The sequence below is a fragment of the Pinus tabuliformis genome, chromosome 9 (assembly GCF_031772625.1).
Source record: "Pinus tabuliformis cultivar Carrire ecotype Pingquan chromosome 9, CPIR1, whole genome shotgun sequence".
NCBI classification, from domain to species: domain Eukaryota; kingdom Viridiplantae; phylum Streptophyta; class Pinopsida; order Pinales; family Pinaceae; genus Pinus; species Pinus tabuliformis.
Window position 1 is genome coordinate 1844285695 of NC_142307.1, and position 26889 is coordinate 1844312583.

Below are 26889 nucleotides of genomic sequence, written 5' to 3' on the forward strand. Positions count from 1 at the left end.
AACGTCTGATGAAGAGGAACCAACAGATCCGGTTTCCCATTTGGGCGGATTGAGGTTCCTAAGTTTTGTATTTTTAAATTTGATGTAGATAATAGAAATGCAGTAGCTTACAAAAAAAAAAAATATTCTATTAAATTAAATAATTGGTTAAAGGTAACCAAAACTATAAGCGATATATAGACTAGTAATTGGTTTAATATTAGTAATGTGAGATGTAAGTGTTTTGATGAGTATGTGCCCTTCTTAGTCATTTAATTTATATGCTTATGTATTTGCAAACCCTATACATTCCAAAATTTGTTTAAATATTCATTCAATTTTTAACTTGATGGATGAAGGAATTTGAAGGGAAGAAGTTAATTTTGAATATGTTGGAAGTAGTACTAGCAACTATGTTGTTGGTTTTGATTTAGTAATTGTGATTATTTCAATATCCAGAAGTAATTAGGAAAATGGTTTTATTATGCAATTGAATTTTTAATAGTAATAATTTAATTAAAAGGAAACATTATAGGGAGGGTAATCAAAATTAGTCTCAAATAGGAGAGGAATCATTAGTCCTAACAAGTATATGATATTTTTTCCATGCTGAGTAATTTGTCAACTTAACTTAACTTTGTCACCTTACCTTAAATAGGAGAGAAAAGATTAGTCATGGCAAGATTATATGATTTTTTTACACAATAATTTGTCTACATAAATTTATAATAGATGTACATATTTCACCCTTTAGGATTTCCATCTATGACTTTTAAGAGGTAAAAAACACATGTGAAGACTCATAAACCCACTCAAAATATACATAATTATAATTTTACTTAAACTATACATAATTATAATTATAAATATATTTTGGTCACATAATTTACTCTTGGAGTAAAGAGTAAAAATAATACATTTATTCTCAAGCTTAGATGTTGGGACTATGTCTGAAAGTTTAGTTGTTAAATTTTTATTGAAGGGGAACACTCTTGAGAAAGATTGTTTCGATGGTGAGGCTCGACACGAATCCAAACAGCACTCCCATTTCCAATCCCTCTTCACTGGTTGAACATTCGTTTTGTAGAGACACCTTCCTAGTCTCATCCAACATGAAGTGGACACACACACTGGACATATTAACGTACTCGCTTATAATGTGCTGGTGGGTATCAGTTTTGTGGGATCTAGATTGAGCTTGCCTCCACCCGATCAAGAATGGCACATCCTTTGGGATGAACAACCCAGAACAACTTGTTCCAGTCGGATATTTTGAATTGACTTAATGCCTCCACCAAGTAGTTTTCAATGTTGGCAAAGATAAGATCCGAAACCACGCCTTTGAGTTGGAAGGTCAGTCTGACCTCTCTCACCTTCTCACTGATGGCTTCGTCGCTGTCAGGAACAACTATCTGGGCTGTCAAAACGATTTCGAAACAAACTTTCTCCACTTCAGGGACGGGATCAGCTCCCACAATGAGCGCAGACGCACCGTCGCCAAATAGAGCTTGCCCCACCACGCTGTCTAAGTGAGTCTCGAAGGGTCCATGGAAGGTAACGACAGTGGTTTCACTACAGATGACCAACACCTGAGGTCGTCCTCGATTGTTTCTGGCAAGGTCTTTCGCTAGTTAAAGCGGTGCCTCCGGAAAAGTAGCCATGTTGGAACAAGCCCACTCTCTTCACACTCGGGTGCAGCCCCAACAACTTGGCTACCTCAAAGTCTACTCTAGGTAGATCCGGAGTCATTGTGTTATAAAATATGAGATGAGTGATCCCAGACTTGCACTGCCCCCACTCCTAAATGGCCTTTTTACCCGCCTCTTTTGCAAGTCGGGGCACCTCCATAGCCAACATCGCCTGTCGTGCGTCCAATGATGGCACCTCCACGAACGCACACACATTGGGATTCTTCTTGAGAATCTCCTCTGTTAGGTACATGTATCTTTGTTTTATTGCCGACCTTTCACCTGCATGGAGCCATATGTATGATGATTTAAAAAATAACATCATTTTTGTATCCAAAATCTTGGATGATTCATGATTCATCACATAAACATGTTTTTCCCACAAGTTCATGTATATAGATATATGTACCAAAGAGAAAGAGAAAGAGAAAAAAAAATAACTTTAATTCATTTTAATATTATAAAAAAAAATTGCTACCAATTTTGATGTCTCTCATTTGAATAATAAAGATTTTATACAATTCCTTCTAAAATTATTAACATAACCATATAAAAACATATTTTTAATTAAATAAATAAAAGATTTAGTATAAAATCTGATATAAAAAAGTTACTAAATTTGATAAACGATTACCATATTGAAATTTAGTTATATAAGTGATAAAAAAACATTATGGTGACTAAATTTGATAAACCATTCCTATATTTTAATTTAATTCAATCATTTGATTAAAATAATAAAAACTTACAGCCACTAAATTTGAAAAGTAAGCACTGCAGATTTTGGAATCTCACTTGTTTGACTAGCTGGCTGGCTAATGTAATGACATAATAAAAATAATAGAAACTAAAACTAAATCGCGCCTGAATGAAGAAACTGAAACTTAAACTGAAACTTACATATTCGCTTGAACTTATCCTTGAGCTCTGTGTTATGCTCGTTACCGGTGATTCGAAAGTAGTAATCTGGATATGTGCTCTGATCCACAGCATTGGGTGGATTGGATATGTGCTCTGATCCACAGCATTGGGTGGATTGGCAGTGCCGATAGCAAGGATGGAAGGGAACTTCTTGAAACCTTCCAAATCAACGCCCCCCATCTTTGCTATGCTGGGTTAAGCCTAGTCCCAAACCTTGCACAACAAATCTCAATATTTACTTTACTTTGTTGGTGGAATAGCTATAAGAATCTCTAAATCTATAGATATTTTATACACTTTGATATGAAATAAATATGATTATAAATCATTATTTTATTAATTAAATAATGCATTAATATAAGACACTGGACCAATTAGTCTAATACCATGGCTTTTATAGTCTAAGACTATGGTTTATTAATATTATAGTCTAATATGATGGCTTATCATAACAACAATGCTTTGTTTGAATATCTTGGGTCAACACCAAACATACCACTTAAAATGGATCTCTCATGTTTTCTCCTCTTTTCACTTGATACAGTTCACTTATTCCTTTATCTTATAAATTATTTCACAATAGAATTGTTATAAATCTAAAATGTTCAATTTCAAGAGGATAAAATTACTTTTATTTTTTGAAATAAAAATCATTTTTGCAAGAGCTAATTCCTACCCCTTTATGGAGTACTAATAAGTTATTCTAAGTGGCATTGTTTTACTTGAATAATGGTGATGAGTTGATATACATTTACTTATAGCAGACAATAATAATTGTCTTGGCTATTGATTTGACAAGTAAATTAGGATAAGACTTTTCATTGTTTTAGAAAATACAATAAAACAATTATCTTATTATCTATGTTAATTAATTTATCTTTATCGTTTTTAAATTATTTTAGCATTTCTTAAATTTAATTATTTTTTAAATCAATTAAACAAAATAAATAATACATTTAAATTTATAAAATATATGATATATGACAATAAAATTATATAATTAAATCTACTTATTTGTTTTAACATTCTATCTACGTATGAAAGATTAATATTCATATCAATATTTTTACTAAATCTAATATTTGTATTAATATATTATAATATTAATATTATTGAATTTAATATAATTTAAAAATTGTTATATTATAATATATATTAATATATCATGATATATATTAACTCTAGATATGTATAGGAGGGAAGAACAAAGACATAGAGCGATAGAGGTGGGGAGATAGAGAGGCTAAGATAAAGGGAGAGAGAGGGAGGGATAGAGAGATTGAGTTTGAAGGGGAGAGAGGGAGGGAAGAAGAAATACATAGAGAGAGAAAGTAGAGAGAGGGTGTGTATGTTTTTGGTTTAGATAGAGATACAAAGAAGTATAGATGGAGAGAATGGGGGGAAGAATGAGAGAGAAGGAGAGAGGGAGGGAGATAATGATAGAATTGGAGAGAGAGAGAGAGAGAGAGAGAGAGAGGGGGGGGGGGGAGGAAGAGAGAGAGGGAGGTAAGAATAAAGACACAAAGAGAGAAAGAGAGAGAGAGAGAGAGAGAGGGAGTGATAAGGGAGATGGCAAGAGAGGGAGGGAAGAGAGATAGAAGGGGGGAGAGAGGGGGAGAAGGGGAAGAGAGAGGGAGGGAGAGATAGATAGATAAGGAGAAAGAGTGTGTATGTTTTTGGGGTGATATAGAGATAAAAAAGAGAGACAAATGGATATAGAGATATAGATGGAAGGTGAAGAGAGGGAAGAAGAGAGAGATAGATAGATATGGAGGGAGAGAACATGTGTGTTTGGGGGAGGTGAGATAGAGAGACAAAGAAGTAGAGATAGAGGGAGATATAGATATAGATGGAGGGGGAGAGAAGGAATAATATTTCTTGCACTAGATGCATTGATTTCAGTGTAGATGGTGATTTCTAATCCTATTTGATTGCTTGCATTGAAGGAGTTAAACTAAAGGAGAGGGGAGAGGAATGAAGAGAGAAAGAAGGAGAGGAGTGAGAGCGGGAGAGAAAGGTAATATATAAAAGGTGAGACACAAATATGGAGGGGTGAGAGAGGGGGAGAGAGAAAATTAGAGAGGGAGGGAGATAGTGACATGGTTGGAGGGAAGAGAGAGAGAGAGAGAGAGATGGGGGGCGAGAGAGGGAGGTAGGAGAGAAAGGGAGAGAGAGGAAGGACGAGAGAGAGGACTTTAGAGAGAGGAGGAGAGAGGGGGGAGAGAGGGGGGTAGAGAGAGGAGGAGAGAGGGAGGGACAAAGAGTTTGAGTTGGAAGGGGAGTGGGGGAGAGAAGAAGAAAGACATAGAGAGAGAAAAGTAGAGAGAGAGAGATGGAGTGACGTGGGAGAGATGGAGAGAATGTGTATATGTTTGGATTTGAGATAGAGAGATAAAGCAGGAGAGATAGAGGGAGAAATAAATATTGATGGAGGGGGAGAGAGGGAAGAACATTTCTTGCACTATATGCATTGATTTTAGTGTAGATGGTGATTTCTAATCCTATAATATTGCTTGCACTAGGTGACTTGATTTCAGTGTAGATGTTGATTTATAGTCATATTTGATTGCTTGTACTAGATGCATTGATTTCAATCTAGATGCTTTCTAATTCTATATGATTGCTCGCACTAGATGCATTGATTTTAGTGTAGATGTTGATTTATAATTCTATTTGATTGCTTGCACTAGATGCATTGATTTCAGTGTAGATGTGTATTTCTAATTATATTTGATTTCTTTCACTAGATGCATTTATTTTAGAGTAGATGTTGATTTATAGTGCTATTTGATTGCTTGCATTAGATGCATTGCTTTTCAGTGTAGATGTTGTTTGCTAATCCTATTTGATATCTTGTATTAGATTCATTGATTTCATTGTAGAATTTTTCTTCTAATCATATCTGATTGCTTGCATTGAATGCATTGATTTCAGTGTATATGCTTATTTTTAATTTGATGTAATTGGATGTATGATGGTACATTAAGTTTAAAGTGATTGGATTAACAATGTGCATTGATTTCAGTGTAAGTATAAAAAAATTCTTGACTTGAATGTGCATTGATTTGTGTGTTATAGTAATTCAACCTATTAATATTGGAGAGAAAGAGAGAGAAGATATGATGTTTACTACAATAGCTTGAATTAAATATTTGAATGGTTTACGATTTCAACTACCCCTTTCATATAATCGATATGAAAATATGGCTAAACTAACAGTGGTGACAATAAGAATAGTAGAAGAAAATAGTTTGAGATTGACCAAAATGAAGACTATTGATCACAATGAAGACTATAATTATCAAAAACGGATAATTTTACTTGATAAGAGGAAGTCTATTCTAGACATCGAGCTCATCGTTTATAGCGTTTTCTTGATCCACATAATCTTTACATTAAATTTCCCCAAATAAAACAAGCAACGACCATAAGGAGCACTATATGGATGACCCTCTATTTTCAAGAGTGGTTCTTGTGTTGGGCCACTTTTCTTGAACGAAAGTTGGGGATGGAGGATCAAATGCAGGGTGAGCCCAATTTAGAAAGGAAAAGTGAGAAACCCTTACATGGTTTTCTTCTCCTTTTCTTTAAAATTGATAGAGATTAAAAATAATTCAGTGAACAATGAATCCCACTGTGGGATGAATTATTTCCCAAAATTTCTAACCAATGACAATTTCAATTAATCATCTATCTCTATTTTTTTCAGTCTTGTAAATGGTTGAGAAATGATTTTTAATAGAATCCATTAATTAAAATATCATTTCCATTTTCAGAAGCTCAAGGTTTCAAAGTTAGAGAATCCAGGGATTTCAATATTCCTATCTAAAATTTACCTGAGAATCCCTAAAGCAATAGGTGTGAGGAGTTTCAATCTTGATTCGCCCAAAAATTAGGAGGTTGGTTTCTACTTCTTGCAGTGGAGTTCATAGATCCAACATAGACCCATCTAAATCTTGGTCTGATATGTGCTTGAGAAAGGGTTTTTTAATGGAATTGATCAAATAAAGATGCATTTCCATGTTTAAAAGCTCCAGGTTTCAAGGTTGAAAATCTAGGGATTTGAATATTTCAATATTTTGTGAAATTGTACATACCCACCCTCACCTTTTAGCCTTTAAGTTCATATGGTTGTGTTACTGTCCACATTCAATGCACCCAATGCACAAAAAAAAAACATGTGGATCACTGGAACTTCTAAATTGTATCAATGCGGAATTTTCATATATTAACATACAATGAATTTTATTTCTAGGCAGTTACCAGCTTGGAGACCCAATCTGCGATTGAAGTCTTGGCGACAGACAATCCACTACTTTTTCCAATGATAGATGCGAGGACCCCTTCAAAAATGATCTTGTTCTCTGTCACTGTTGTGTCCTTATCGGGAATCGAACAATCTTTAGAGAATGCAATCTACCAACACAAACTAGTTAATCAACATCCTTCCATAAACAGACCGAAACAAGAAATTATGAATTTTGTAGGATGAGATATTGATCATACATACTTCTATCCCGGTAGGAGAAATAGTAAACATAATGGAGGAACCACGGGGGAATTATGGTCCTTAAAAATCTCCTTAAACTACTTTATCGCCTTGGCTTCAGCTTCACCATATATGCTTGTAGCTTCCCAAGCTGCCTTGCCACCTCCACTCACTTTTTTAGAGTACTAAGCTCCCGAGAGCATTAAGATGAGTGTTACTCTCATAAATTTCTCATATTGACCTGCAAGTTACTGATTCCCACAACCACCTCATTTCAGACTTTTAAGAGAAGAAAAATTTAGGACTTCATAGGATGTAGACAATATTAATGCAGCATAATCTGGCACAAAATCAAATCAAACTCCACATTCGGGAAAATAAACTGTAGAAATTAAGGAAGGGGCCTTTTGAGACAGAGCTTACAGATATTATGATATCTGTAATAGATATCGAACATCTCTTTACCATTATTAAACCAAAGTTTGAAACTACAGGGTCACACATATCCATTTTCAGATGAAATTATGGTGGTAGCAGGGTTGAGGAGAAACTGATGCACACAGATGTCAAGCGGAGAGGAGAAGAATGCAACAACTAGAAATGTATATATATGTATATATAAACACGAGAAAACACCCACCTTAGGGTTCCTCAGCAATATGTAGTCTTCGCATTGCAAGTTAAAAGGGATTATAGGTTAGATATGATAAACTGATTGAAGCTAGAACAAATTAAATAGTATCAAAAAACCATCTTTCAAAACAAACCTTTAATTTTTGTTTTACCTTGGCATGAGAAAATTTTGAAACACAACCTCAGTGGTTGTCGATAAGAAGCCCAAACTCACTCATTATTCCTACACCATGGAAATCGTAAAAGAGCCATTGGTTCAAGCTAAATCTGTTTGGAAGGGTTACAAGTCACAATAGAAATATATAAACTACACTTCATCCTTTAGTACCGTAATGGCGAAGCACCAGGGTTCTAATCTAAATTTTGTGTTCAAGAAAACATATGAGTAGACAAGGGTTACTAGCTCTGCAAATCAAATAAATGCTCAAATTTCGGGCAAACCCTATACCAAAACAAAGTCAAAGAAACAATCGAAATATCAACACTTAATTTCATTCCTGGTAGTATTCCCCTTGTGCAAAGGAACAATGGAAAGAGTACATAAGAAACCAATCTTCGTTAGTGTTTGAAATACCAACATGCAGGGTTCGATGGAGCAAGGATGTGAAGCGTGAATGAGCCAGCATTGCAATGGAGGGGAAGGGTGTAGCTTCCCTCGACTGCCCACCCCAAATCTGAATCATTTGATTTAACCTTAGGGTATCGATGACAATCACAATTGTAAGTGTCTCTCATGTCTAATCAAGTCAGTATGACTACATCCTTGAGATTTAAATTGTCTCGAACCTTCCCATTGTATACTCAAAGATTATCACAAGTCGAAATGAAACGTAAAAGTTAAGAGCATCTTGAGAACCGTAGGTTTAGACATCATGCATTGTATAGTTTTTAAGGGGATGTAACCAATTATATTTACTCAGACAACATATATAGTATGCTTACTTGAGAAGTATTAGTTCACATGAGCTAGGGTAAGAGTTTAATATAATAAAAAATTTATATCCCAGTGGGCATGATTCCAATCACGGTACAAAAAAATACATAATGGTTTCAATGACGATGTGCATCTAAGTCAAAAATAATTATACATAGTAAATTTTTTATGATGTGTTGGGGGATGTTACATACTATTTACATCGACACTCAATTTACCTCAACATTTGATAGAAAAGAGTAGATAAAAAATTCAACCTACTGATAAAGAAGATTATTGGAACTGATTCTTCATCATTAGTTACTAGTGACAACCCACAACCACCGAGCCAAACCCTCAAGATAACTGAATGAATCTACTTAGAGCTTAAGACTTAATCCATGTTTTGTTGTTCAACTTAGTTATACTTGATAGTCCATGCAATGTTATTTATATAGTTTTTCCTTACTATTTTATGTTATCTGATTATTAGACAATAGAGCCAATATCAAAGTTTTGAGTTTATGCTACTAGTTTGGTTACCTTAGTACAGGTGGCTTCAGTGGGAAGAAATACCATACCATGTGGGTTCATATTCGGAGATATATATTGAGGAAAAAATAACGTAATATATTGGGGGATATATAGGGGGTAAAGTATTTCTATATTGATATGTATAAAAAATGGACCTCAAAATTAATCAAAAAATGTAAAAGGGTATAAAAAATGTTAATGAAAAAATGGGTACCTACAATATCGAGTGAAAGTAGGGGGTTTTTAAATCTGGAAGGTGTATTGGGTTCATATTGCTAAGGGGTTAAATAATGTGATTTTTAGAGGTATTTTCCAATATGTGGTCAAATTAAAGGTATTGATTAGTATGGCATGAACGCATGTGATATGTTAGAGTTTCATCGAGTGAAGCCTCCATTCCTTAGTGGGACCAGCAGAGAACATATATATTGTATCTTGGTGTTTTTCTTTAGTACTTTTAGTATAGTTTTTTCCCTCTTCTACATTGTGGTATATGTAGTTGATATTTATCAAGTTTTATTGGTGGCCAATATTGACATCTAGCATGGAGATGGTAGTATATATATTTAAGGGGAAGTCACAAAAAGAAGAGAAATATATTTTATTTTTTATGAGACTAAGTGTGGATGTGGATGATCACGAAGGTCATGTAGGAGTGTTTCACAGCCTATAAGAGGTGCAAAACTTATTTTACTACCCTTATTTCCTCTAAAAGTTTATTTATTAGATTATTGAAAACGATTGTTTCGACAGTGAGGCCCGACCTAAATCTAGACATGACCCTCATATGCAATCCCTCTCCGCTTGTCGTTGAGATGCCTTCATCATATTTTTCATTACAAAGCGGACACATGCGTTGGACATGTTCACATACTCACTTAGAACATGCCTCTTAGTTTTCTAGGATCTGTTAGGGTCCTATGATTCATAGGATCAAATGATGATTGGCTATTATATTTCAGTTGATGGAATTGTAAATAACAATGTATTCTGCAAATTATTTCCAAGAAAAAAATAGAAAAATAAAAAGGGCTTGCAAATCAAAATGTGCCTTTAGAATAGATTAAGAATGCTTAGGATAAATTAATTAGGTTTAAAATAATTAATCATGTCATTTAATCATGATTGACCTTTGTGGTTTAGGTAGGCACATCAAGCAAGCCCTTCATTCCAATCAGCTCAAAGGGATCTCCATCCACAGTACGGCAGCCTCCTCTCATCAGCAATTTGTAGACGACACCATGCTCTATGGCTATCCTTCAGCTCAGGAAGCCTCTAAGTTAAAATCCCTGCTCGACGACTTCTCTAAAGCCTCTGGAACCCATGTCAATAATTCTAAATCTCAAGTCTTTTTCTTCCACACCCCTCCGCCTGTAAAACGTGCCGTCTCCCGTATCCTGGGCTTCCAAACTGCTTCTCTCCCTTCCTCGTATCTGGGTGCCCCCCTTACAGCCTCAGCCATAAAGCAGCCAGCATGGAGATTCCTCTTGGAGAAACTTGAGTCCAAGCTCAGTCTATGGACCAATCGATCCCTAAATCTTGCAAGTCGGGTAGTGCTTCTCAAGGCTGTCCTGCAGGCCATGCCGCTCTATCTTTTTTCCATCTTGGCCGCACCCAAATGGGTTCTAAAGAGATTGAGAAATCTGCAGCGCGACTTTCTGTGGGGAAGTTCTGCCACCAACCGTAAATGGGCACTGGTCAAATGGGATACTGTTTGTAAACCCAAGAACAAAGGAGGAATTGGACTTCGGGACCCTGAGCATAGCAACACAATCATGACGGCGAAAATATGGTGGCAATGGGTAACAAATCCAGAGAAGTTATGGGCCAAAATATGGACTGCCAAATATACCAACAACATGCCCCAAGCAGAGCTCATCAGATTCACACCCACTATCAATGGGTCACTTATATGGAATGCAGCTAAACAGCATCATCAGCTCATTCAGAAACACAGCTTTTGGGAAATACGGAATGGACACAATGCTAGGTTCTGGAATGATGCCTGGAACCAGATGCCTAAACTTTCAAATGTTCTCCCTGCAACGATCATTCCTAACAGCCAGGAGCAGCAGCAAGCCACGGTGCACCAATTCTGGACACAGGAAGTGGAGAACGGGTTCAGGAAATGGCAATCAGGCAATAGCATTACCAACAGCACAAGCCCTCAAGAGACGTTGGCACTGGAGAGCGAGTTAAATAAAAGAAGAATCAGACATGAAAGCAATGAGGACATCCTCAGATGGGGCTACCAAACTAAGGGCACATATACCACCTCAGAAGCCTACAATCTGTTAGGCAACTTCCCCATCAAACCAGACCCTCTATGGGAAAGGATATGGAGCTTCAAAGCCTGGCCTAAAATATCACACTTCCTCTGGTTGGTTGGGCACAAGAAGATTCTTACTTGGGACAAGCTAAGGAAACGTAACTTTCATGGACCTTCTATATGCCATAATTGCTCTCAACATGAGGAAACATTGCAACATCTTCTGCAAACCTGCTCAATCGCCACTCATTTTTGGGAAAAAGTAGAATTCAAATGCCAAAGGAGATGCCGGGAAGTTGAAGGCATCATCAACACCATTCGCCAATGGCCGAAAAGACCTTACAAGTGTGAGATTCTCAACCACTTGTGGAATCTTATCCCGGGCACTCTACTATGGAACATATGGAAGGAGCGGAACAGGCGCATATTCAAAAATCAAAGCAGAACTAATGAGAGCATTTGGAACAGCATACACAGCAATCTCCAGGAAACTATGAGGTTGAAAACTTGGAACAAAGAGGATCTTCCCACAACAGACAACGAGCAAAACATCCTAGACAACTGGATGTTGCAGCTGCCTCAAGAGCCGACCATGCATCAAGCGGTGAAACGCAGAGGAAAGGAGGACCAGGGCTGGACTGCACCTCCCATAAACACATACAAACTTAATTTCGATGGGGCCTCAAAAGGCAACCTGGGGCCAGCAGGATTCGGAGGCATCATAAGAAACCACAAAGGCTCACCCATACAGGCCTACTTCGGAAACATAGGATGGGACACCAACAATTCGGCGGAGTTGGAAGGCATGTGGCAGGGGATCCTGGCAGCAAAACGACTCAATCTTCAACCGCTGATCGTAGAGGGAGATTCTCAAATCCTCATAAACATGGCTACTCGCATTCAGAATGGCTCTCAAGCCAGGAAGGTAGCTGACAGTTGGAGATTAGAGGCCAGGTTAAGCAATATCGCCCATGAATTGCGCAGTCACAATGCCCTCTCCTTCAATCATACCAAAAGAGAGGGTAACAAGATTGCGGACCTCATGGCAAACATTGGCGTAGATTGCAACCAGCCCCTCCAGGAAGGTAAACTGGACATCATCCTAAGCAACCAACAGAAACAGGAATGTGAAAACATACTCCACAAGGATGTTGAATCCCCGGATGCGGGTGATGAGGTGCCAGGGAGGGACGCGACACATGGCCCGTAGGTGCCGTCCCGTGGAGAGTTTAATAAGGCAGGTTCGGACGCCGTCAAAGCTTAAGGTTCAGCAAACATGCGATGGCATTCAATGCAGTTCAGAAAAATCTCGATGGGGGAGCAAAGAGCAGTTAATGCTCTGCTGCAGAGCTGGTTTAGAAAACGATTTCAGCATGGGAGGTGGATGCATTGGCGAGTTCAAAGTAGATGGATGCGAGAGCAGAGGAATTGTGAGTTGGCGGATGCTAAGCCTCCTGTTGCAGTGCAAGCTCTGGTCTGCCGCTGCAATTCAGGCTGTGGCTGGAAGAAGGGGAGGAAATTTGAAGGATTTCTGCTTCAATTGGAAGCAAGAAGGGTCAATTCGAGTGCAGGAAGGTGCTCAGAAATTTCACTGTGGTGGGCATACATGAGTTACATGGCTAAGCTGCGGGAACGACAGCCTAGCAGACGAGGACCAGGGAGAGGTTCCTTCTCTCGAACTCCTGCAGCAGATGAACACCACCATTGCTGCTGCTGCTACTGTCATAGGAGAGCCCGAGCCACACAGCTCCCGTGCGGTCAATTCCTGGAAGTTGGCAGCTCGAGTGAGGGAGGGCCATCGCTGCCAGCGTTTGGCTCGGTGGTGTTCACTTTGGGAGGCCCAATGGACAACACAGGCGTCAATGCCCATATTTCCGTTCTCTTTACAAAAATCCCTGAAGAATTCGGGGCTGGTATTCCGGAAGGTACGTCAGAGAAGCCTCCAGAAGGCTCGGGCAAGGAAGCAATGGCGGAGCAACAAGGAAATTCGGAAAAGGACAGTGCTGAGAAGGAGGGCCTTGAGGCGGCGCCACCGAATGAGCCAGACAATTTGGGGAAGAAGGAGGTCCAAGACACCTCACCCTATTTGGGGCCAGCACCTCCAGGCGTGGATGAGGACAAATGGAAAGCAATGTGGGAGGGAGTCCCGGAAGGAAGGGGTTGGTGCTATGTGGTGGAAGACCCAAGCCTCTGTGAGGACCAGGACACCGAGCCCCAGCTCCACACAGTGCCACCTCTCTCCACCAGAACTCAGGACTAAAACTATTGCGGGTATGTCGGTTCCGGATTCTACTGTGCTTGATGGTTGGCAACTTCTGTGTCTGTTCGGTTGGCATTTTCTGGGTTTATATGTTTGGTTTATGTATGTCGAGTCTAGTGTCATTTTTGTTCAGTGTAAGGTTCAGTCAGATAATGTCGAGAGCCCCTGCGTGGGCAGTTGTGACTATGCTCAGAGGAATGAGGCCAATCAGCTTGCTGACTCTTACTGTCTCCAGGCCTCCAGAAGAAATTTGTTTTGAGGGGAACTCTATCAGTTTGGCTGGTCATTTTGAGAAGTCTGTCGGTGCTGCCCCTGCGAGGGAGCTTATTGTCTTACAGTCAAATTCTACAGGGTGCAACTGTTGGCCCTGGAATGTCTGTCTCACTGTCTGTAAAGTCTTTTTGTAAATATAATAGAAAAACTTAGCTAGTCTTTTAACGACAAAAAAAAAAATCATGATTGACCTTTGTAATAAGGAATCTAGCACTAATGTTTGGTTTTATGATAAAGAGAGAAAATGGTTTGTCGGCATGTGATTACCAAAGGTGCAAGACTGAACGGTTGAGATCTCCCTCGCCCAGATCAACGGCGAGGGAGTGCTTTCGTGCCCTCCCGAGCTCCATCCCACTTTACACATTGGGGGGGGTCCGAAAGGCCCCGCTACATGTCACCCCTACAATGTCTCGCACACCCCCCCTTTCCTTTCACTCATCGCGCCAATACCCCCCCCCCCCCCCGAAAAGTCATTCAATTTTGACCACCAGCTCCCACGATAACGATCACTCGCCACCTCAGCTAACCTTCCCTCCACTCATCGTCTGCCATCTCACACCGGCGAACCCCACTTCCTTTCCACCAATCATGTGCCTCCATGTCATATATCCATTCCATCCCACTCCTGAGAGATAAATAGTGAATGTTGGAAAATTAAAGTGACCACCGAGTTGAAAAAATAATCAGTTACAACTAAGTTTTTTTTCCCATACAACACAATTATTTTGAGCATGGTTTCCAAACAAATAAGAACACATTTCTAAAAAATTAAAGAGGTTTTCGTCCAGAATGGACCCATTTACAAAATTATGTCTCAAGTTTCTAAGAGCTATAATGGTTTAGGAGATTTGCATGAATCTTTGAAGGTATATTTTCCATAAATTTTGCGTTTTAAGTCATTGTTTTCAAATGTGGTTTCCAAACAGATGGAAATTATTTTTCACAAACAGAAAGAGTTTTTGTTGATAACATCCTCATCTACAAAAACCTCTACCAGTTTTTGTACCGCTCTCATGAGTTGATATATTCAAAGGGATCACTGGACCCTATTTTTCAGTATTTCATGCGGAAAAATCTCATGGGTAGTTAGTGACTTGGATGTCACCTCATCAAATAAGACTTGCTATCAAATTGGAATTATTGTTCCTTATCACCAACAGTCCTCAAAGATAGTGCGAAGAAGATTCATTAGTTTCAAATGTCCTATATTTCAGTCATATTTTTGTGACACAGTTTTCAGATATTTGTAATAAATATCGATATTTTTTTATCAAGATATTTTGTGGAGAATTTGTATTAATACTTCATCAATTGAAGTAATAGGCTGCAAGGCCTTTTTGTTAATTTACATAAAATATCATTTCGATACATAATTTATAAGATTGATATTCATAAGAACTATTTTCATAAAGATTTTTTCGGAAAGGGAGTTAAAGGTACTACTGACATAAGTAACATTTAATTATAACATAGGTGTTGCATGTGAAATCACTTCTAAAAGTTGGGATTATCTATATGATTATTGCATGTTAATGGCTGCAAGGATTTTTTGTTAATTTACATAAAATATCATTTTGATACATAATTTATAAGATTGATATTCATAAGAACTATATTCATAAAGATTTTTTCTGAAAGGGAGTTAAAGGTACTACTGACATAAGTAACATTTAATTGTAACATAAGTTATATTGGGAAAGTAATTTTGAAATGGTATATATTTTATGTGTTATAGAGTAGGTTGATCTATTAATTTGAAATATATATTAAAAATAAAATTAAAAAACACATTTTGTTAACCATTAAACCTATTTAAATTATAATATATAATTTATTTGTTAAATAAATAAGATTCCATTAATATTAATAAATTTTTAAAAAATAATCTAAATATCTAAAATTTTAAATCCATGAAATGTGTGGATGAATGGGTTTTGAATACTCATACTCCAGGAGAGGAGAATGTAAATCAGATTATCCATCAAGTGGGTGTCAAGAGGTGGAAATCGAGGTAAGAGAGTGAGTGTGAAGCCGGGAATGAGGAGAGGAAAAGGCATGAGTGATGTACGTATCGAACACAGTTACATACATGGATGGATGGATGGATGGATTTTACCGTACGGAACCAATTAAACACGTGGAATATGAAGCGATGTTCAATAATAATAGGAAGCATAAGTGCCTAACAGTTTCATCTTCTAAGCACGCTCTAATCTATTGACCCTGTTGGAACTCTCAGGAGTAAAAATGGTGCGCATAGATGTCAAGGGGAGAACAGAAGGGTGCACGTAAAAATCTATGCATAGATGTCAAACGAAAAGAAGAAGTGTAGACGAAAACGAGAGGTGGACTGATTCGAAATAAAGCCCTATCAACCTAATTATTCAAAAAAAAAGAAAAAAAAATTCCCCTAAAAGTTAGAACTATAGGAAATGGAAGAACATAAAAAGTTATGTGCTACAAGAAAGTATGAATATTTTTTAACATTCACTCATCTTTTAATCTAAAGGAAGCACTTCGATCTGGAGAGAATAAAAACTTAGCTTTGAATATTGGAGGAAGGAGTGGTCACAGTGGCATTATTTCTTTAATAATTGTAGCCAATTTGATATCCATCTAACTTTAATAATAATGGTGAGTTTAATATTCAATTATCTCTTTGTTTATTTATGAAAGTGGAGTGGTCTTTTGATTGTTAAAATTTAAAATTTATAAATAAATACATAGCCTTATAATTATAACTTTTTATTAAGAAAGGAAGATACAATGAAACTATACCCTCGTAGAATTTAAAATTGTAACCTTTTAATTAAGAGGTGGACTAATTCAAAATAAAGGCCTATCAACCTAATTATTCAAACTTTAAATTTTATTTACTTACAAAAAAAAAAAGAAAAAAAAATCACCTAAAAGTTAGAACTATAGGAAATGGAAGAACATAAAAGGTTATGTGCTACAAGATGGAGGAATTTACAGGGTAAGTTCCTCAGAAAGAACACCAAAAGGACACCGCTCACAACCAGATCACAGATCAATACACCAGTATTTTTGACGTGGTTAAAACCCTCAAAGAGGGAAACAGTCCACGGCCTGCGCCAACGTGGCTACTACAGGCAATTTATTAATCAAAGAATGAAAATTTACATAAGCTTCTCTCATGCACGGATTACCCGAACAATGACCCTCCATGCGCTTTAAATAGAACTCATGGACCAATCGGGTGTCAAGCCACGGATCAAGTGTCGGTAATACCGAGGAGAGAATGAACCGTCGGATCACTACATATTGTGACCGTCGGATTGTAAGTTACAATATGTACAACGGTAAAGAAACACACTTTACCTAACTCTAAACTAGACCAAGTTGTACTTAACTATTTCCTATGTGTCGGAATATCCTAACATCCCCCCTTAAGAACAACTTGGGATAGGATTGAAGGATTTACAAATATGACACAATAGGAGAAGGAAGGAGGCACTAGAGCCTATCCCCCCTTAGTGACAACTTCCTGAACTCCAAGCATATATCGAAGTTTAGTGAACTTCGCCTCTGTGAGAGCCTTTGTGAAGATGTCTGCAACCTGATCATCTGTTGAACAATATTGCACTTCAAGAACATGGTCATGAATGAGCTTTCTGATGAAGTGCATGTGTAGTTCAATGTGTTTGCTGCGCTGATGCTGGACTGGATCTTTGCATAGCTGAATGGCACTTTGATTATCACACCAAAGTTAGGTTGGATGCTACTGCTCAAAGCCAAACTCTGATAGGATCTGACGAAGCCACAAGGCTTCCTTACTAGCTTCCACGGCACCACGATACTCTGCTTCTGCTGACGAAAGAGAAATGGCAGCCTGTTTCTTACAAGCCCATGTAATAGGTCCTGAACCAAGAGTGAAGACATAACCGGCAGTAGACTTTCGATCATCAGGGTCACCAGCCCAATCAGAATCAGTGAAACCAACTAATAGAGGAGCTGCTTTGGCACTGTAATGAATCCCAAACTGTACTGTACCTCGAACATAACGAAGTATTCTTTTAGCTGCTTTCCAATGACTTTCACGGGGGTTTTGCATAAAACGAGCAACAAGGCCAACAACAAAGGAAAGGTCAGGACGAGTATGGGTTAAATACAAGAGTTTTCCTACAAGTTGACGGTATAAGGTAGCATCAACTTCAGGAGAAGTACAAGAGACTGAAAGTTTGACTCCAGACTGAAAGGGAGAAGGGGCTGGCTTACAGTCTTCCATGTGAAAATGACGAAGAATATCACAAGCATACTTGGACTGGGAAAGGAAAATACCCTCCTTGGATTGCAAGACTTGAAGACCGAGAAAATAGTGTAAGTGTCCTAAGTCTGTCATTTCAAATTTCTTTTTAAGGCTGGACTTCACATGGTTTATAAGGTTGGGATCACTACCAGTAAGAATAAGATCATCAACATAAAGAACAAGGATGATAAGAGAGTTGCCCACTTTCTTGGTGTAGACAGTATTGTCAGAATAACACCTAGAAAAGCCAGATTCTAAAAGAAAGCTATCCATTTTGGCATACCAAGCCCGAGGAGCTTGCTTGAGACCATAAAGGGATTTCTTAAGTCGACAAACAAGGCTGGAGTCTGTTTGTATGAAGCCAATGGGTTGTTCCATATAGATTTCTTCCTGCAAGTCCCCATGCAAGAAGGCAGATTTAACATCCATCTGATGGACTTCCCATTTTAAAGAGGCAGCAAGGGAAAGAACAAGGCGGATAGAGTTCATTTTGGCAACAAGGGAGAAGGTTTCAGTGTAGTCAATGCCTTCAACCTGTGAAAAGCCCTTAGCAACAAGACGAGCTTTATGTTTATCAACTTTCCCATCTGGTCCATACTTGGTTCTGTAAACCCATTTACATCTAACAAGTTTGCGTCCCTTTGGTAGAGGAACAAGATCCCATGTATCATTTGTCAACAATGAATGATATTCTTCATTCATAGCTGCTTCCCAATGTGGATGGCCTGAAGCTTCTGCAAAAGTGTCAGGATCATGATTTACTGGAGCTTGAGCCAGTAAAGAAGAGGCTCTTTCAAACTGAGAACGTGTACGTCGCTGATCTGTAGGATCACCGGCAAGATCACCTGCTGCATCCCGAGTAGCACGGACCCATCTTGGAAGTTGAGGATCCTGAGAAGGTGGGGGAGGATTATCATCCTCACTTTCATCATCTGAAGAAGAAATGTTTTCAAAAGTAGAAGAGATAGAAAGAGGTGGCACATCCGCCGGACTAGGCTCGCAGGCCGATTTATTTTCATCAAATTTTACATCTCTTCTAATGATAACATTTTTGGACTTAAATGGAATAAGTCTATAACCTTTTACATCTTCAGAATATCCAACAAAAGTACATTTCTCACTCTTAGGTTCTAAAGCTTTATGCTTTTCATCTGGAATATGGGCCCATGCTTCACTTCCAAAAACACGAAAGTGACTTACATCTGGTTTAATGGAACTCCAAGCTTCTTCTGGAGTGATATTCTCTAGAACCTTAGTAGGAGTGCGATTGATTATATAATTTGCACAATTAATTGCTTCGGCCCAAAAACTAAGACTGAGTCCTTTAGATTGCAGCATACAATTAGCCATTTCCTTTAAGGTGCGATTTTTTCTTTCAGCTACACCATTTTGTTGTGGAGTGTATGGAACAGTATGTTGCATTTGAATTCCATTTTCGGTGCAAAAGTTGATGAATGTGTTTTTAACATATTCTCCACCATTATCAGTTCTTAGCTTAAGAATTTGATGTCCAGATTGTTTTTCAACAAAGGCTTTGAAGGCCAAAAATGTGTTAAATACTTCGCTCTTGAGTTTTAAGAAGTATACCCAAGTGCGTCTGGAGAAATCATCAATGAAAGTTAAGAAATACTTGCAGCCAGAGAATGAAGCAACAGGAAGAGGACCACATAAATCACTGTGCACAAGCTGTAAAGGGGCTGAGGCGTGCCAAGAGGCACGTTTGTCAAAACTGTCCCGATGATGTTTTCCGAGTACACATCCGGAACAAACACCATCTCTGCAAGATACCATAGGAAGACCTGTCACCATATTTTCTTTACATAGATGCTGAAGGGAGCGATAGTTTAAGTGACCAAATCGCTCATGCCAAAGTTTGCTCACTTCATCATTATGAGCAACAAATACTGAGGGAAGATTTGATGACCCAAAGTTGTGAAACTTATACAACCTTGTGGAATCATCAGCAATACCAGTAGCTAGAATCTGTTTAGGATCTCTTAGATCCTTGATTACAACATCATGAGGTGAAAATTCAACAATTTTACCTTCACCTGAATGAGTTATCTGATATACAGATAGAAGGTTGCAGGATAAGGTTGGAACACATAATACATCATTAAACTGACCATTGTCTAGATGAACAGTTCCAGTCCCTACAACATTAAGAGATCTATCATCACCAACATATATATTTTTGGTGTTACAATCATTTAAAGAAGAAAACATGGCTTGGTTTTTGGCCATGTGATAAGAGGCTCCAGAATCAATGAGCCACTCATGAGAAGGAGAGGAAGAAGATACATTTAATGCATAACCAGACTGAGATGATTGACAACGACATGCAGAAAGTGCCATTCCGGAAGTTGAAGTTGAAGTAGGCTCCACATGGATGTTATGTTTCTTCATTGCGGCTTCCAAGGCTTCCATCTTCTTAAAGCATTTAGATTCTAAGTGGCCATCTCGATTACAAAAGTTACAATGTCTATCAGTCTTCTTCCATTTGTTTTTATTGGTCTTATCATTTTGCTGAAATGATCTTTCATTTTGAGGCTGAGTTGGTTTAGGACCATTCTTTTGAGGATATGACTTCTTAGGATTCTTTGAATTTGGTTGCTGCTGGGCGGCTAACGCTTTCGTGGAAGAGTTTCCAAGATTAAGAAGACCAAGGTGTAAGAGTTTTTCTTGTTCTCTTATTAAGGAATCACAAAAGGAGTCAAAGGAAGGGGCCTTGTAGTCTTTTCCTTGACAAATGAAAGCTTCCCTTGTAGAATGGAAAGTGGAAACAAATACAGAGTAGGCTGGTCCCAACTTAGTAAGGATGGAATAAATAAGGTTACCATCTTCTTTCTTAACCTTAACACCTTCCAAGAGATATCTAAGGGTCTTGAATTTGGACAAGAAATCTTCAATGCAAGAAAAATTATTAGGATCCAAAGTAAGCAACTCATTTTCAAGTTGATGGGCTCTAATTTCATTTTTAATCCCAAAAACTTTAGCAATTTTTTCCAATGCTTCATGATGAGTCTCAAGTTCTGCAATATGGAATCTAAGATCAAGAGAAATAGACATCCCTATCAAACCACGTGCTTGATCTTGTCTATTTTCCCATTTTGCAGCCTTGTCTTCATCTTTTGGTTTCTTCTCTTGGTCTGTGGCTATTCTATAGAGACCTTTACTTCTAAGTAAATCTTCCATGTAGGCTATCCATTGGAAGTAGTTAGTGCTGTCAAGAATGACTTGGCATGGACTTTCCATTTTTTTTTTTAAATTGAAGCTGAAGATGCTGAAAGTAAGTGTTCCAATGGATAGATCTCGAAAAATTAAGCTGTTTTAAAAAAAACGGCTCTGAAAAAGGCTTCCGGATGAAGAAGTTATGGCTTTTTGAAAAAAATTTGTTGAAGTTGCCGGCAAAGTGCGCGAATGTGCGGGAATGAAAAAAATCCGCCCCCACAAAATGGAGACTTGAACCCAAGACCTCTACTCTCTTAAAATAGCTTTGAACCAATTGATCTATACAAAAAATTTGAGAGAGAGAGAGAGGGGGGGGGGGGGGGTCTCGGTTTGCGTGCTTGCCTTGAGAAAGCTCTTTTTCCCTACAAAACACAAAACCCAACACGAATATGCAAAGAAAAACGAACCTTGCGGCTCGAAGTTAGCTTTAGCCAAAAAACTAGATATTTTAAAAAAAAATCTCTAAGTTAGCTTTAGCCGAAAAACTAAATATTTTTCTCAATGTTTCTGATTTTCCGAGATCACACTAAGGTGCAAGGAAAAGAGCATACGCATGAGAAAAATCCTTCCTTTCTGTTTCTGATTTGCCCAGATCGCACAGAGTCGCAGGGCAAAGAGCATACGCAGAAATCAAAGGTATAGATCCTGTTAAAAAAAAGGTAAATAAACCGAAACCGAAATAAGCAGAGAGAAAATAACAGTAAACTGCAAAAACACTGTATACCTCCCGATCTGAAAAATGACGCAGCTAGGGCTACCGGAAACCTTTTCGCGTGAAACGAAAGGGGTTCCTCACTGGAACAGATGCTCCGAACGCAACAGAGCAGTCCTCTCGGCCCGAAAGCAGTCAGAAACAGCAGATCTAGGAAACGACAGCCGCATGCAGTTCTACCGGCTTTAGATTTGGATCACCAACGGACGCGGCCCTCAAATAGCTCTGATACCATGTAGGAATTTACAGGGTAAGTTCCTCAGAAAGAACACCAAAAGGACACCGCTCACAACCAGATCACAGATCAATACACCAGTATTTTTGACGTGGTTAAAACCCTCAAAGAGGGAAACAGTCCACGACTTGCGCCAACGTGGCTACTACATGCAATTTATTAATCAAAGAATGAAATTTTACATAAGCTTCTCTCATGCACAGATTACCCGAACAATGACCCTCCATGCGCTTTAAATAGAACTCATGGACCAATCGGGTGTCAAGCCACGGATCAAGTGTCGGTAATACCGAGGAGAGAATGAACCGTCGGATCACTACATATCGTGACCGTCGGATTGTAAGTTACAATATGTACAACGGTAAAGAAACACACTTTACCTAACTCTAAACTAGACCAAGTTGTACTTAACTATTTCCTATGTGTCGGAATATCCTAACACAAGAAAGTATGAATATTTTTTAACATTCACTCATCTTTTAATCTAAAGGAAGCACTCCCATCTGGAGAGAATAATAACTTAGCTTCGAATATTGGAGGAAGGAGTGGTCACAGTGGCATTATTTCTTTAGTAATTGCAGTCAATTTGATATCCAACTAACTTTAGTAATAATGGTCAGTTTGATATTCAATTATCTCTTTGTTTATTTATGAAAGTCGAGTGGTCTTTTGATTGTTAAAATTTAAAATTTATAAATAAATACATAGCCTTAAAACTATAACTTTTTATTAAGAAAGAAAGATAAAGTGAAACTGTACCCTCTTGGAATTTAAAATTATAACCTTTTAATTAAGATAGAAAGTTAGAAACACTCTATCGTGGTCACATTTATTCTCTTGGAGTAAAAATGGATGATTTGATATACATTCACTTATAATAGCCAATAATAATCCCCCCTATTGATTTTACAAGTGAATTATGATAAAACTTTTCATTATTTTAAGAAATACAATAAAACAATTATCTTATTATCTATTTTAATTAATTTATTGTTATTGTTTTTAAATTATCTTAGAATTTCTTAAATTTCATTATTTTTTAAAATCAATTGAATAAAATAAATAATAAGTTTAAATTTATTAAATTAATGATACATGAGAACAAAATTATATAAATAAATCTACTTATTTATTTTAACATTCTACTAATGGATTTCAAGTATGGGACAAAGAACATGAAACATGTGCGAAACCCTTAGGATATTCATTAGATCTTTGTGAAGTTCCTTTTTGTATTTGGTTTGTTTCTCCATGAAGTTCGTTTTGGGTATTGGTTTCTTGATTATTGGGATGGTTGCCTCTACCTTTAGAATTTGTTGATGCTAAAATAGTCTAAATTATGTTTTATATGTGGAAAATTACATTGGGATTCAATTTATTGATTAGTTGAATGACAATTTAAGAAAATATGTGTGTCAAACAACCAATTGAAAGTGGATATATGCACAATGAAATATATTTATTTTGAATAATAAGCTAATCTTAAATTTTATAAAATACTATAGTATTTTTTAGCAATATTTATATTTTAATTTATTTATATGTAAAAATGAATATGTTTATCCTAAAGCATATTAATTAATATTAATAAAATATTGTGATTATAGATATGTTTTATATAGTTAAATATCAAAATATTAATAAAAAATGGGTATATATATAAGTTCTGATATAGATGACTAGCTATGATAAAATATTTTTGTATAGATGACTCATTATAATAAAATAATATAACTTGTTTGAGGAAAATATATATACATTATTGTTATGACAATTGAAGTGAACTAATAATGAATTGGTTAGTTCAATTATATAGACCAAAGTCTTCAAATGAACATTCCTCATTCTGTAAGTGAATTATACCCAAGTATTACTGTAGGGTGGATGGCTAGACCGGAGACACACAAGGTCTTTCCTTCCCTAGAATACTGGTAATAAATGCATATAAATATATGGGTAAGTGGAACTCAAATGATAAAACATGTACAAGATTGTATAAAAATATAAAGGTCACAACTAATAATTTATAAAAGTAATAACAATGGTTACGGGCTAGGACTGTGCCGAGTTAACATCTTTTAAAACTTTTCATGGAGTCAGCTTAGTTCCAACACCAATCCAGTTAGAACCGGAAGCCTTGATCATTTCTAGAACCATGTTAAAAATTGAGATAGGCTAGGGAAGGCCACTTTAAAATTTTAAATAAGCACCAGTAATACAACCCATTTTAACAAGAGTCTTGTGAACGAAATGAATACATAAGTGTACATCTCAACCGATAAGGAAGCTAAACAAAAGACCGAAATTTCATTGGTGTGAATACAAAATTTGTAATTACATATATAAAGAAATTAGGCTAAATAATAATTTGAGTGCACGACACTAGACGAATGAAAGAACCATAAAAACCATTAACAAACAACTGAAAAGAATTAAAAACTGGTAATGTCTAATTTAATACCAAACAACTACGCGTACTTCGGACAATATCAATCCTCCATGATCAAAGAACAACAAAGTATAAATGGATAGAAATTCTTAAAATACTAAATAAAAATGTGAAAGGGTTAAGGGAAGCAATTCTTGACCTATCATCCAAATACATTAACGAGAAGAAAGGGATTTTTTTTAAGAAAAACAAATTTACAATTCCAAATAGAAAGTTAAAAATAATTAATATTATTTTGTATTAATGGAGAAAATGGTTACATTGTTGTAACATTCTCCCTAGTTTAGGATTAGTTCCTAAAGTTTAGGGTTTTGGGTGCAACTTCCTAATTCCTAGTATTGTATTTAATGATGTAATCTTTCATTGATGAATAATAGAGTGTACGAGAGTGATCTCTCTGTTTTGTGAGTGTAGTCTCCAGGTGCAAGGCACACCTGAGAGCTACATCTCTTTCTTTTCAATTATGTTCACATTTTATCTTGGTATCAGAGCTCAGACTGGGTGAGCCTGATCTTTTGTCACTTTGTGGCTGAAGTGCCTTTGTAGCTAGCTTACCTGTGTGGTAGAATTGCTTGTGTGGCTTGAAGTGCCTTTGTCGTGTGTACACAAGAGCTCTGTGCTCAATTGAGCAGGTGGACTGCAGAACACCTGGCTCGGACTCGGATATTTTTTTTTCTGAGGAGAAAGGATATTGGCGCGTTTTTTGCGTTGACAGAAGCGCCAGGAGGGGAATTGGCACGGATTTTTTGGGATTAATTACGTTAGAGCGCAGAACATCCAATTGGCGCGGAATTTTACGGATTAATCGCGCCAGCAAAAATACTCTAACCGATTTTTAATTGGCGCGGATTTTTCGCTTGGGAAAGCACCGACACAAAGGGGATTTTTCGCTCGGGAAAACGTTGATTGAGGACGCACCAATCTTCCTTCAAGGGGATCTGCGGGAAGCCTCAACTTCGTTTGGCGGTTTGCAAGGGGTGTAGATCGGCGAAGTTGCAGATCTATCCGGGAGAGGTAGATCAGATCAATTCTTCGGCTGTATTGGAAACGACGAATTTGCTCGTTGGAGCGGGATTGCCAGACACTGTAGATCGGTGGCAGAGGTGACAGATCGATCTGACAGGTATTATTTTTTTTGTTGTTGGGTAGATTCAGAATGAGTAATATGATGGAATCTTACCTTAACGAGTCTGGTAAACTCAATGGATCTAACTTCACAAATTGGAAGTTTAAGATCTAGACCTTGCTCGAAGGTGCGAATGGTTGGTCCATAGTTACAGGTGATGAGCAGAAGCCGAACGGAGGGCCACAAGAGCAAGATTGGGAAAAATGAGTGAACAAGGCCAAAGTCTTGTTGAAGATGTCTGTGAAGGACAATGTTATTGCGCACATCAGAGACTGTAAAACATCCGTGGACATTTGGACAAAAATCAAAAGTCTATATGAGACCCAGAATACAAGCCGAGTCTTGGCACTTAAAAGCAAGCTATTTTCAATGAGGATGGACGAAAGGGAGACTGCTACTGCATTTTTTGCGCGAATTAAAGATGTGAAAGACGGATTGGGGCCATCGGAGTGGCGGTGTCTGATGAAGATCTTGTTGCAATCACAATGAACAGGATGCGTGATGATTTTCAACCGTTCATCACTGGAGTGTTGGCAAGGGAGAAAGCACCCACATTTGATGATCTCACTGGGATCTTGCAGCAAGAGGAGGAGCGGCAGAAGAACTTGAACCCCCAGAGTGATGATCTTGCACTGATGGCGAAACGACGATCATCCAAAGGAAAGCAGTCATAGCAGCAATCAAAGCAGAAAGGAGGAACATCACATAAGAATATGCATTCTCATAAAGGTATGCTTGCAAATCATTATGAAAAGAAATGTTATTATTGTGGAAAGAAGGGTCATATACAGAGTGAATGTTATAAGAAGCAGGTTGATGATGCAAAGAGGAGGCAGGCAAATGCAAAGCACAAAGGATACTTTGTTGAAGAAGAAGACTTCAGTCATGAATATCGACTGTTCACAGT

The 26889-nt window shown here is 37.6% G+C and overlaps 1 protein-coding gene across 1 annotated transcript; it reads right to left on the reverse strand.

Annotated features, from left to right (window-relative positions):
• Positions 1–1166: 1166 nt before the first annotated feature.
• On the reverse strand, positions 1167–2768 carry LOC149156198 (pinosylvin synthase-like). Its single transcript, XM_089444672.1, has 4 exons — positions 2613–2768; positions 2417–2531; positions 1797–1949; positions 1167–1606 (listed from the first exon to the last, which is right to left on the reverse strand). Exons 1-4 carry the CDS (start codon positions 2766–2768, stop codon positions 1167–1169), a joined length of 864 nt encoding a protein of 287 aa, XP_089300798.1.
• Positions 2769–26889: the final 24121 nt, after the last annotated feature.